At 36.5% G+C, this 13,915-nt stretch overlaps 1 protein-coding gene across 2 annotated transcripts; it reads left to right on the forward strand.

Moving 5' to 3' along the window:
• Positions 1 to 1,410: 1,410 nt before the first annotated feature.
• Positions 1,411 to 5,086, forward strand: LOC113507309 (balbiani ring protein 3-like). 2 transcript variants are annotated; one of them, XM_026890173.1, is made up of 5 exons: positions 1,411 to 1,933; positions 2,129 to 2,241; positions 2,808 to 2,909; positions 3,152 to 3,334; positions 3,856 to 5,086. In XM_026890173.1, the coding sequence occupies exons 1-5, from the start codon at positions 1,816 to 1,818 to the stop codon at positions 3,922 to 3,924; spliced, it is 585 nt and encodes a 194-aa protein (XP_026745974.1). In that variant the 5' UTR covers positions 1,411 to 1,815; the 3' UTR covers positions 3,925 to 5,086. The 2 variants fall into 2 exon arrangements, with proteins under 2 accessions (XP_026745974.1, XP_026745975.1); XM_026890174.1 differs by having other exon boundaries at positions 1,585 to 1,933; positions 3,152 to 3,278.
• The last annotated feature ends 8,829 nt before the right edge of the window (positions 5,087 to 13,915 follow it).

Consider the following 13,915-nt stretch of genomic DNA (forward strand, 5'->3'; position numbering starts at 1 on the left):
ATGCCTCTTATACATATATTCTGATTACAAATTACATATTATTATGTTACTGTGTAACTTAAGTAACAATTAAGCTAAGAAAATGGAGACAAGAAAGAAGGTCCTACCCCAATCGACTACCCAATCTGTACCACTAGGTATAGTCTCATACAAATGAAAATCAGTGGTTTCATCTCTGTGACATAACAGTTAAAATAATTGACACACTCTTACTTAAGAGTACAATTCCGTACGAAATCATATTTAAGTCAAAGAAAGACCGAAAATATAGAAATAGATACAAAAATTAAAAGTCCTCTAACAGGTCATTCATGAACGAATAAGTCTTTAGAACTTAACGCTTTTAGATAGCTTATCGTCCGGCGCCACTCGCAGAGATTGCGCGTGCGCACGTAGCGATTATGAATTAGATCATTGATTGTATCGCAATGAGAATAGCAGCGATTACACAAAAATGTGCGATAACCGGCGTGATGCGTGCTTACTGATTTCGACATAATTGCTAGTACAATAAATACTATTATTATTGTATTAGGCTAATCAATAATAATGAATAAGATCGATAACGTGTATACGGTATCAATCAGTGTCCACGTTTGTCATATGCTTGTACTGAGCTGGCCGCTATGAATTTATAATTTATTCATTCGTGGTTAGGCGGACTATATAGAACACAAACGGAAATACAGTTATTTATTTATGAGAAATATTTGGTGAAAGAGTTTTACAAAAAAAAAAGGTTTATGAGCATGAGGTTGCAAATAAAATGTTAACGTCTTAAAGCCATGAGGTAGTCTTATGTCAACTGTGTACTAAAAGCTCACATGAAAAGAGCCGCTGTGCGAACCAAGAATTGAGAGGAATATCTAAAAACTCAATAGGACTAAAATAATCCGAAATTTAATTGGTAGCATTAGCCAATACGTCACTAGAGATAAAGGATGATAATTACTTTTTATCTGGTTTATCTTATCTTGACTCAGCAAGGAACATTCACAGAAGTTGTACATACATGCTTCGGCCGCCTTGAGACGCCCACCGCGAGAGAGAGTGCCTTCGTTGGACTGATAGTAACACTGACAAGGATTGCATCATATTATGTAATGACATACTTTCGTTCCTTTCGCCGATCATCGCAATTTCGGTAGTACATAGAATATTTGTTCCGAAGGCTATGGATTCGTCACCATCCAACCGGTGAGTCTCCACCGGGTCTCTGACCTCTGGAGGCTGCGCGTGACGTCACTAAGTTTCCGCACGCTAACACTTACTACCTCAACAGTTTCCGCACTCGTTTCCACACCGGATTAAATCTAAATTACATTGCACTACTTCAAAGATAACAACTAAAACGGTTTGTATATCAATCTATAAATATGTGATGACAAATACTATGATGAAATTCAAATGAATTGTTACATAGTAATTACATTAGAAGTGCCAGATGTATGAGATTGGTAGGAACTAAAATCGGTGCAGGATATGTAGTTCCGTTCAAAATTCTTGTAATGCCGCTACATTTTGGTGCTGTCAGCGTTGTGACGTATAATCAGCTGTGGTGAGTGAGCGGCGCGCGACGTCGGCGGTGACGCAAGCGGGCGGGCCTACCGGCGGGCGCGCGCCGCTCGAGCCCACGTGTTGAGTCAGGCAGGCTCGCTTTATAACAGCATACGGCCCCGGCAGCCAGCACAATCCAACAGACCGCGGAACAAGCAACACGTACAGTGACAGTGAATACAACACGTGATTATCTCAACAGATAACAGTGAATAAATCGTGATTAAATAAAAAGTGATAACTAAGTGAAAGGTGATAATGATGATGGCTAAAATTGTTTTGTGTTTGGTTCTGTGTGTGGTGGTAGCGGGACACAAGCACCACCCCAAGTTCCCCAAGAACACAGAGGATTATATCATACCGATGCCCAGGAAAGGTAAAGGATACCTACTTTTACTTTTCCCTTTTTTTCTAGGATAATGACTTGCAGTTAATTATTAACTGTGAAATAAAACTTTTTTCATAAAAGCTCTTCTTTAACCAAGCTTTCAAGTCAAACTTTGAAAAGTTTTGTATTTTTTTTTAATAATAATTTTTGACTTTTTTGTAATTATTGTATTTTTGTTCATAGTCGCATGCTCCGGTGACAATGAACGTGAACGTGGTAACATCATTGAACAGTCAAAATGTGGAGATCCTAAAGATGTCTTCGAATACTTGAAAGTGAAGGCTGCGCATGAACAGGTAAATACCAACACTTTTGACAAATTGCGCTTAATTTTTTTTTATCTTTTGAGCCTTAATTAGGAAGTCAATTATTATCATTTGATTAAGTAACAGTTAGCATTAAGCTCATATTACTCAATTGTAACACAATTTAATTTTCCTTTACAATCAATTTGCAGTCGTCATATCTCATTATCTTATGACCTTATTAGCGCTCGTAGCTCGTGACTATCGCGCAATTTGATAATTACATGTCAACGACTCTAGAAATATCTTCAGAACAAAATTGTATAGATAGAGTAAATACATAACGGCCCATGCATGACCTCCTCTTGAGCAAACAACTGCATCCAGACGAATCACGATCCTTGTACAAACATCCTAGCCACCAAGTCAAATGGAATTACATGTATTTGTCCAACTACCTATCAAATTACTCATATGCAAATACAAGATTATTATAATGGTATATTTTACATCCGCGAACGTTTCGCGGTCACAAAACACGGCGTGATTAGCGTCGCGTGAGAAAATCCTCGACAGAGGTGTATTGTACGCGGGCTGACGTGAGTGTGTTTCCCCAGATCAGTCCTCGTGCCGTGTGGGTCAAGCGCTGCGTCGGCCTCTGCGAGTACGAGAACGAAGGCACCTGCGTGGCCACGGAGACCGCCATCCGGCACATACCGGTAAGCACCGCTCATTGTCTCTTATCAAGCAACCGCTAATTCTGCGTCATCCTTGACCCGCTTACTATATTTGTACGATAGTACAAACACTTGCGCAACGTTCAAGTCTCTAGTGATAATAGTGACATAACTGACAGCAAGAAGCTGCTCATGACTCAGACACCCGTAACTGTTTAGCCCGTGTTAGCAAGTTGCGCAGTTTTCCGATATGTACGATACTCATGTAAGTGCTTACCCCACAGATTCGAATATACAACGTGAAGACAAACAAGGAGACGTGCGCCACGTACCCCATCGTGGAGCACGTGTCGTGCGGCTGCTGCTCGCTGTCGCCGGAGGAGTGCGCGGCGCCGAGGGTGTACAATCCTCGTAAGTGCTCCTGCCAGTGTCCCAACATGGAGGAACGCCGCAGTTGTCTCAGAAAGGTTCGTAAGATAATGGATGTCTGTCAACACTAACGTACAGTCGGCACGCGCATGCCACGCCCGTCAGCGTCAGCACTATGCTTCCCGCCCTCTTAACACACGCTTTTTATTTTTTTCTCGATGTTGTTTATTCTTTAATTAAACCTGTATCACTGTTGTATATGATGTAGTTCCAAACACAATGAGGTCAAGTCAACACTGGTCTCTGTTGGAGAGTAAGCAACATATTTGGTTTATGTCTGACGCCTGGTCTATGTCGACTCATTTAGTACTGACATCCATTGTCTTTCAACCTGTTTCTTGTTTTTGTGCACATTTTAATTTTATTGCATGAGCTTTGTCACTATCATTTGTACTTTCTTTTGATCAGTTTGTTTGTGTATTAATCGCATAAAACTAAACTCTTTTAAAAAATGATAACTTTCCATCGGTAATCAAATTGCCTTCCCGTTATAAAATCAATTTAGTGACAAACAGTTCTCCCGTAGCAAGGTTAGCAATGTTCCTTTTGTTTGTTACAGCGGAACCAGAATATGAGGTGGAATCGGTCTAAGTGCGCATGCGAGAAGCGGAGAAGGTCGGTGAAGTGAAGCACGCCCAGCTCACAGACATTATGTTGGGGACAAGTGATACCGGTGTTGTGAAACTTGGAGACTATGGCGACCACGGCGCGAGGCGCCTGGTCGAGTGTTAATAGTGCGGTGACAGTAGCGTCGCCTACAACGCCGACGACGTCCTAGTGACGAGTGAACTATGAGTCAGCTCACAGTTTGGAGACCAGAGTCAGCGGTGCGACGGTGCGCGGCACAGTCCTGCCCGCCCAGTATATGTACAGCGCGACTGATACAAGTGTCCTTAGTCTTAAATATTCAGAATTTGACAGTATTATACTACGTAAGTTATTTATTTGTATAGTTCGTAAGATGAAATGGGGCCAAAAGGTGCTGTGAGTAGACTTTGTTAATTTATTCCATGACTTTTTGGTTTGCTGTCTAATGTACTTAAAGTTGTAACTCAAACGTATTATTTTTAGTTTTATTATTTATTGTAATGTTCCCTAAAGGGGGCGTTCTGTAGGTTAAGTGATGGTGTGGTCTGCTGACCATATCACAGTTTCTCTGAGAACGATACTTTTAATTTATTTCTATTATGCTTGGGATCGAACCTCGCAATGTTTGTGGTCAAGGGCCTGTTACTTACTACTAACAAGTGACTGCTAATGTATTATAATTGTAGTTAATGTGCATTTTTTCGCAATTCGCGCGACATCACTGTTCAGTATTTAAGTATTTAGTATAATGATGACGAGCGTAAAACTGATTTTGCGCAATTCCTAAATTGTGATAATAGTTATTCCATTTCTGATAGGATAATGTTTAAATGTAAGTAATATAGAGCTAAGAAAAATAGAATTTAAAGTATTTGCTTTCTAGTCAAGCGTTAATATCATTTGGTAATTTATTTATTTATTTAAAACTGTCTCTCTTAAGTATTTATTTAAGATGTAATTTGAATTTCAGGCACCGCCCGTAGGTACTAATTAGAGTGTAAGTTAGGGACCTAGTCTTCGACGTGCCAAAGGCATAGAATCTCGTAGGTTTTCTGATTAATTTATTTGTATTATTATTTATTTATGATCACTGAACGGAGGTACTCGAGCTTTAAAAGCTAAGCGACGGACATGATTAGATATAATGTTTTGTATTACTTTAGTTTATAAGTTAAACAATAAACCTTTTTTTAGAAAACTCATCCATGTGTATGCATTTCCTCATCTTTAACTACCCCAACTATTACTACTTATAGTCCAGATAGCTAAAAATTTAAGCTTTGTGAATAAACAAGAATATAGCTAAAATTGTAAAATTCAAAAAAGAAATGTTGAAACTCTTTACAATTAAATTAAACATGTAGACACAGTACAATATTTATTGATAACTGAATTTCCTAATAAGGAAATTAACTTAACAACAGCGTAACAATACAAGTCTTATTAACTTACGGAAAAAATCGTATTTAGCCTTTTGGTCAAAGAAACCTAAAAATAGCACCCACCCACAGTCATAAATAAAACAAAACATTGACATATTTAAATAGAATTAACGTAGAGCAAGTACTTTTACCTGGATTAGTAAATACGTTGACCTAATTATTGAAAGGTTAACTGATCGGCCTTCAGTGCTAACCGGGTTCGATTTCCGGGCCGCAGAGATGTGACAACCAAATAACCGGTCAAGTGCGAGTCGGAATCCCCGACAATGAAGGTTTTGTATAAATAGGCCAAAGATAGAGTAGCTGTGAATTTAAAATATTTGGATCTTGAAGTTTCTTTGCAACTTACCAACACCAAAATGACTGTAACATGCAGCTTAACCTAGATATTTAGTTTTAGATTTTGTTGTAGCATAAATTAATTATCTATTAGAATTTTAAATCTCTATGTTTAACTGGTGACTGTCTAACAGACAGCGGACCCTCAGTAATAGGATTTTATTGTTACCCTATAAGTCGTTACTATACTTATAAAGTGAGTTTTGCCCTTATTATTAAGGCAAACAGGTGAGTGTGTATGCATATTTGTACTAGTTCTCCCTGCTTAACAGACTATATAGTACTAGGGTAGGATTAATCGAGTCTTACTGCAAATGGAATTTGGAAACAGCAGCTATTGTGACCTACTAGTTTTATTTAGAGCCATCATCTCTCTCTCCTTATTTAAATTCTGTCGAATGAGACATTGAACAAATATAATAAAGTGTAATCTCGGCTACATACGTCAATTGTTATCACAATGAGACATAGTCGGTGTTGCAGTAAGACTTCGCGGGTATTGCCTTATCATTCACACACCTAGAAGTATGACGGGGTAAGAATCAGCATGCTGCATATGTTAATCTGACTCTACATATTATGAGCATTAATTGGAAAATTTGTAAAATGAATTTCCTTTTTCCTTCATTCAAAAAAGTAATACCTGCACAAAAGAAAGTACTATTTGTGTGCCAGGGGATTTCACAACCATTCAGGCAATATGCACAAAGACATCAAAACTCAGAACATTTGTGATTTTGTGGATTACTCAAAGGCCTTGCGTTCACAATGGATCTGACTGATGACTTTTGCCCATCAGCTAACCGTGCAGCCATATCAATCAATCACATCTCTTTCGTGGACACACCAGGTGTTAAGGAGCAATCACAACATGGTACCAGTACTGGAGTAGAGAGTCAGACGACTTAATTATCCAGGTGATACAGAGCGTAAGAGACTCCTCAGCCAGCCCGGCGTAAAGCCCAAGGTGCTGGACGTTGATGTAGACTAGGCTAGGCTTCGTCATTCAGAGACTACATGCTTTTGAGAGACTCTAGCAATCAGTCCCTCTAGCCAAATGACATTCGACAGACTTCAATTTAATAAATAGCGCTTAAATGTATGTAAATGTCATTTAATTTTGTCAATTTCATACATTCGAGCTTTGTCTATTGAAGTTAACGATTGCAAAAAAGTCACTGACTGACTAAGGGACTGTTATCACACAAAAGTTTATGATACCGAAGACTCATAATTATGCCACTTGTTTACTTCTTTTTAAAATCTTATATCAGATAACCTACTATAAATTAGTCATTATACACATCGTGGCGACAAGGTAATCAAAGTTTTTGCCGGAATTGACGAGGATAATTGCTTCAAAATTGATTGAATGTTGCTTTTACAGTATATGACGAATAAAACGCGACTTTATGACTTCAAATTTAAAGTTTTATTTCTAAAAAATTACCTTTTATTAATAGCATCTTGTAATTGTTAAAAAGTAGAGTTCATAATGAGAATCCCAAAAGTGGTTACGAATTGTAATTTAAAATTTAAACTTCCCAACTTCGAATAATTTGGTGTTTACTTTTGGCCCAAAACTCATTTAAAAAATTAAAACGCTACTAACAACCAATTATGCAACACAATAATATCATGAAATGAAATATGCTTCTGAAATATATTAGCCGTGTATTCATTTTATACTTGTTTGTACAACAGACACTCGAATATTATTTACCTTTTTTAACTAAAATAAACATCTCGGAAACCCCCTATCCCCAGCCAGTTGATCTACTGCCAACGATGAAAACCCATATACAGCAAAAAATATAATTTAATTAATATTGTTGTATCAATTTCGAGGCAGATGATAAATAAATATTAATCTACATAATTTGATTGGCATTCCGCGGTTAGCTGCGGTCTGCACATCTTGTTAACCTTTTCTCAATACAAAAGGCCTTTACGCGTATTGTAGATGATTTACGATGGCGTCAGTCGGCGATTTAGTTAATTAGAATATACCTTTATATGTAAATGTGTGTTTTTTATAATTAAAATGTGTTGATTCGATCATTGAGTTTAGTGTGTAACTTGTAATAATAATTTTAAAACGTTGTTTTGATTCAAAACAAGTTAATAGTCCGACATCTGACGCGAAAAATACAAGTTCACTTGTTTTTACAATCAGGAAAGTATAACTATAACTTGGCTTGTCGAGAGCATGCAATAAAACGTGATCATTTAAAAACACTAACATGAATCATATTCATAATATAACATTATCTACGTAAACTAAAGACTATGACCAAAATACCTTGGCTCAGAATTTCCTTTATCCATTGTTCCTAATAAATAAATAATAAGATCATGCACCCAAGTTTGTAAACATGCGCTCCACAGGTGGCTACGGTGAGCTACGGACGAGCTACGACGTAGCCTGTAGCTCTTTTGTTTTAGTCTGAAGTGCCGTGTAGCAGAGTTGCACTTTCAGAATTTAAACTGTACTTTATTTTTAACGTCAGAATTTTACCGCGCTTGTTTGAATACGCTGAATCTGATTTCAAGTTACCGAACTTACATCATTATATTTATAATAATTTATATTACATAATAATTAAAAAAAAAATAGCAAGATTCTTATTATTAGTCACTTATACTCACATAAATTAAATAAAAAAAATAAAATTTTTTATGATAAAGTAAACATATCAAATAAAATAAACTGTCGTTAAGGTAAAGAACCTGCATAATACCAACGTTTATGCAACAAGCATTAAATGGTAATTACTATTAATTTATGCAACTTAGCTATTATAGTTAGTGGCATTTAAATAGTCTTCCTAAGAATAAGATAACGTCCTAGGTATTGAAATAGCATCTCATAGATGGCTTATAGAGTAATTATTTTAAAAATAAGGTCGTGTTCAGACGAAACCCGTCAAGCTGTGCAGACAAGCACCTCAGTGTGCCTCAACGAAAACTTGAAACTAAAAATAATAAATAATACCACCCACTGACCATCTTACTGCTGTGCGCTGGCCGCTTGTTTCCATCACCATTTATATTTGAGTAATTAAGAAAATACACAGAGGCATGAAACGTCACAAATATTTTTACCTGTCTCCTGAATCCATATATAAACTTAACATAACATTTTTTCGCCTAGTGTCTGAGGTCAACTGCAATATAACTTTAACAAGTAGCAGTAGAACGCGGCCTTATCGAACGTGTTTAATTGTCACAGTTCCGGGTTTCCCCGCACTTGGTATAAGGTAAACCATATAAATGTTCTTAGGTTACAAAACAAACGAAGTGTGTTAATTGATGATCGTGGTAATGAACTCTAGAGAGTTGTACGTTTTATGAGGATTGACAGTTGCATGCATTGGGATGTTGCTCGCAGTGCAGTATTTTTCAATCGTAATATGATCTATTTCGTCTAAAATAACAATTTTATTGTTTTCGATCTAGTTTCCTTGATGAAAACTGAAGGGAATGATAAAAACACATGTTTTAATTTGCAATATAAATGCACTTACAGCCAGGATCACCAACTTTCCTAGTCACAATTTTTCAGGAAAACTTCTATTATATTAGTATTACAGGGGATAATCCTGGTTTTTTAAGGAAAATCCCTGAGTACTAAATCTATTTTCAGTTATCCTTTAATTTAATACCTACGGCAACTTCTTAAAATTGTTTAAGTAACTACATTCATAATCTTTCACAATTCATAATCTTCCTGTAATTTTGCTTTTTAAAGCTTTGATCGAAGGGGTCAGCTACTTCTATTTAAAGTGTAATCAAAATCAGTCCAGCCGTTTATGAAAAGGTAACTGACATACACATTTATTACAGAGACGAGAGAGATCACTGCCAAATTACAAAGCAACGTCTTCAACATCTTTGCGAAAAGGGAGCAATTTCTTCTCGCCACTTTTCCCATAGCGCTGGCCCAATTTTACTTCCTAAAACTTTCTTGTTAGTAACCTAAAAAGTCCCAGATGACACACTGATTATACCCTACTTGCCGAAACTACGTCAAACTTTACCTGAATGAAGTCAACGTGACTGACGCTAAGTAAATTGACAAACAAGCATTGAATCCAATCAGTCTCGCATTTGTTAAGGAATAACCCGAGCAGGCAAATTGCCGCGAACGATACAAATTGATGCTATTAAGTTTTTGTCACTTTCCGAAATCACGCACTACTTGAAATATTAGTTAAGGGAGGAGTAGTTGGAAATCTTCGTTTTCCATTTTTTTACCAAGTATTTTCCCAACAATATTTTCCAAGAACAGTATGACTTTACATGGAACTATTATGTACTAGCTGTTGCCCGCGACTTCGTCCGCGTGGTTAGAAGATATAAGTTATAATTTATACCTGCCGTCTATCTATCTATCTGCCTTCTATCTATCTTGTAGGATTCAGTCAGCGTTTGCAATGTAAGCGCTAAAAATGTGTTTTTTTACGACCTCACATTAGAAACCTCAAAAATTGTAGCCTATGTGTTATTCTGATGTATAAGCTATATTGTGGTAAAGTTTCATTCAAATCCATTCAGTAGTTTTTACGTGAAAGAGTAACAAACATCCATACATCCATACTTACAAACTTTCGCCTTTATAATAGTAGTAGGATCTGTTAATGTGGTAATACTGGATAGCAATGCAGGAATAAAAGCTATCTCATAAAATACCTCAACTGGAAACTGAGGACTTATAAGACCATTTCACATAAAGTCCAATTAAACTGGAATGTTTAATATCAGTATTGTGAAAATAATCATGGCCGGCACAGTTTCCACCGCACAAAAAAGTAAAGCGTCATTCATCAAAGTTTTTTGCCCATTGAGAATATTTGACGGAAGTGCATTCGGTAAACCCGTTGCCTGGCCTTCGGAGGTTTTTATAACAAAAAAGATACACGTGTATCACTTAAAACATAGTTAGCAAAAAATCTGTTGTTACGTGAGATATCAATTAGGGCTAACAAGCAATAAACGAAGTTCAATAGTTGTCGTCATCATGAAACGGTAGCCGTTGAATAAGTATACTTATGACGTATTTTAAAACTCAATGTTTTTAAATTTTACATATTAAACCAGTTTATGAAGATGATTCAATCTCTGGCTGTTGAAAACATTAAACAAAAATATGTAGAGACCTACAGACGGTGACAATGATGAGTCCTTTTAGATAAAACTTTTCTCAAAGAATTTTCTAGCAAATTCTAAAAAAAATATAGACTAATGCCAGTCATTGTCTTCTAGGTACAATGTACATATTTATACATTCAGTCACAGTTCGAAGTGTTATGATAAAGTGTAAAGCCCTGCCTACTCTGGCGGCATACTACTGTTTTTGTAAATAAACGTGATCAATTTTACGTATCATCGTGACTATGCTTTTACTGTAATAGTTTTATTATGTTTACAAATATTTATATCGTTGCATACGACAAATAGGGCAAAGTGAAAGTTAATGATAAATTCAGACAGAACTGATTTGGACAATAATGTTGAGAAACAACATTGTCGATAAACCAGAAAAAGATTACGATCCTAAATAGAATGCAACGGAATTAACGATACCGATATTGGTAACTCAAGAATAGGCACTACCTATTTCATTAAGAACCATAAAAACCACACAAATTACATATTTATAAAAATAAATATATCTGAAGACAACTCAGTTATTTTCAAAAAAGTTAGTTAAAAGCTTACCACTTGACGCAAAATAACAGAACAAGTACAGAACACTAACTTAGGACTAATTGACTTTCGGGCTCATAGGATAGAATATAAGTTTACACGCCCAGTACTCACTAATTACTCGTAAAACAAAACTGTGTAAATGTTGAGTGACGTCACCAAGCGTCACGCTGTGACGCTCATAATGTGGCAAAATAATTATTTAAAGAGTATTAAATTGCATCCGTAAACTTTGTGCGTACGTCTTGTTGTAATGTTGATGCGGAGCAAATATTAATTTAAGTTTATAGCTTTAAAAGTATATAGCGAAAACCTGTATTTTTATAAAGCCTTCTTTTAGTAGAAAGCGCTGAAGTGATTTTTTTATTTCATAAACGTAACTGTCATTTTCCACACCGTAGAAGCGTAACCTGTCCATTTTAATTGGCTTTTATCGTTTCTTATACTTCTAAAAATAATTCAAGCAATCTCCTACAAATGTAGTAACAGAATATGATAAAAGTTAGTAGTCTTGGAAACGTTTCGTATATCAATCAAGTTGATCTTTTAAGACTATTAGTACCTAATTAGTCAAATAAATGCTTTTATGCGATTGGTGAAGGATATGCCCATAAAGGGTATCCCTTGGAGGCACGGCAGCGTCCCAGCCCCGTGATCCCCCCCTCCTCCCCGCAGCTCCGCACCTGACTCAGCCACTGTTTACATTACGCCGGTCCATAACACCAGCTTTATTATGCTATTCTACAGAATGCCGGAACATTCCGATCCCGTTACTCTTACTGCATTATTATACTACATTTTAGGAGCATGTGACGTGCTGTGACGTTATCGTAATGAATTTATAATCCAACTGCTAGAGAAATAATTAGATATGACTATTATTGAGGACAGAAATAAAGACTGGAGTACTTACCTATAAGTTCTGGAGGAGAATTTGTATTTGCAATTTTCCCCATTTAAGTCCATTTGAGAGCTTGTTAAATATGGTGGTTATATAATGCTCTACATAAACATAATTTATTTATAATAAAATGCAATGATCCATGTAAAGTTTTGTAAAATTTACTTAAAACTAACTTAGTATTTATATAAAATATGATTTGAGTACTTTTAAATATACTTTTATATTTAATGTCAATCATTAATAATAAACTAGATCAAGGGGTAAAATAGTTTATCGAACCTTATCTATAATTAAGTGAGCCAAGGAGACCTACTGAGGTATCCGAAACTTTAGCTTCATGTTCAGGTTAGTTAAATAATCACGGTTAGCAAATCATTAGCTCGCAAATACTTAGCATACCGTACGTAGCAAGTGAGAATGTATAATGACAACATTTGGCACGAGCTCCACATAGGTACTCGTAGATCACGAATTAAACAGCTATTTAAACGATAGCTCTTAACTGGATAATGACCAAAAAAGGCTAAGCGTTGGGCAGGCGGGCGGTGAGCGCGGGAACATGCGCGGGCGCGGGAGCGGGAGCGGGCGCCGACGCGGGTCATTGCGTTAACCGCGGCGTACGTGATGTTATTTTTGTACTGCAGCTTCAGATTTAGTCCAATCCACCGTTATAGCTCCTAGGAGTGTAAACACAAGGCTTTAATTAGGAACAGTTCAACGGTTACGCATGCGCGTGGGCCCGCGTGGCAGATTGATGCGCGCCAAACTCGCCGTTTGTTTGCGTATTGCGCGCGAATCAGACATGTTTGTTTTGCAACATTCGATTTAGTGAAAATTCACTACAATCGCTGATAGACGTACGTGTTGTTTCCAAGAGATTAACAAATTACTTTATGTTCTACAGCTATTCGTTTTATCGAAAGTAATTCGTTATTACATTTTATATGAGCATCTAGAGGAGATAGAATTTATAGAAATGAGGGTAATCGCTTCTTTATATTATTTCTGGATTACGTTTTAACTTTCTGTGAATAAAAACTATAAATATACTTAACGTTAGAGTTTTCTTACCTGATTTACCTACATGAGCAGGCCTAAACTAATGAATGGAATCTATCCAGTTGGCCCCATTCTGAATGCTATTACATAAACTACTTCAATCTATTAAATAAGAAAATGGCTAAGAATTCAAGAGAATCTTTGGATAAAATAAAATTTAGGTAGACATAAAGAGGTTGACGTTAACCTTACACATAAGACATTTAAACAGAAAACTTGTACAATACATTTATTATAACGGCATAATGCTGTATTGCATGAAAATAGATTATAAGAGATCAGTGGCTCGTCCCTATCGTAGTACTGGGTTTACGTTGATAGGTACGGTTTACGTTAGTAACGACAAAAGTTTTTTTAAAGCTATCTAGAAAGACTCCCGCACTAAAGTATTTAATCCTTGTGTCTCGGGGCGTTTCACAAACATACAAATCTCGTGCACAATTTATACCCAGACTCAGAACCAGCATTTGTAGATCACACAAATGCTTGTCATACGCGGGGATTGAACCCGCGACACGTCATGTACTGCGGTTTTGGCGTGGTGATCTCAACCACGCGGCTACCCGTGAAGTCGAAAT

The sequence above is a fragment of the Trichoplusia ni genome, unplaced genomic scaffold, assembly GCF_003590095.1.
Source record: "Trichoplusia ni isolate ovarian cell line Hi5 unplaced genomic scaffold, tn1 tig00001457, whole genome shotgun sequence".
Taxonomy (NCBI): Eukaryota; Metazoa; Arthropoda; class Insecta; order Lepidoptera; family Noctuidae; genus Trichoplusia; species Trichoplusia ni.

Excerpts from the sequence above, each read along its gene's own strand:
- LOC113507309 (XM_026890173.1), top strand. The coding sequence starts at position 1,816 with ATGATGATGGCTAAAATTGTTTTGTGTTTGGTTCTGTGTGTGGTGGTA. Across the intron at positions 2,242-2,807 it reads TGAAGGCTGCGCATGAACAG|ATCAGTCCTCGTGCCGTGTG; the intron begins GTAAATACCAAC and ends GTGTTTCCCCAG. Across the intron at positions 3,335-3,855 it reads GCCGCAGTTGTCTCAGAAAG|CGGAACCAGAATATGAGGTG; the intron begins GTTCGTAAGATA and ends TGTTTGTTACAG.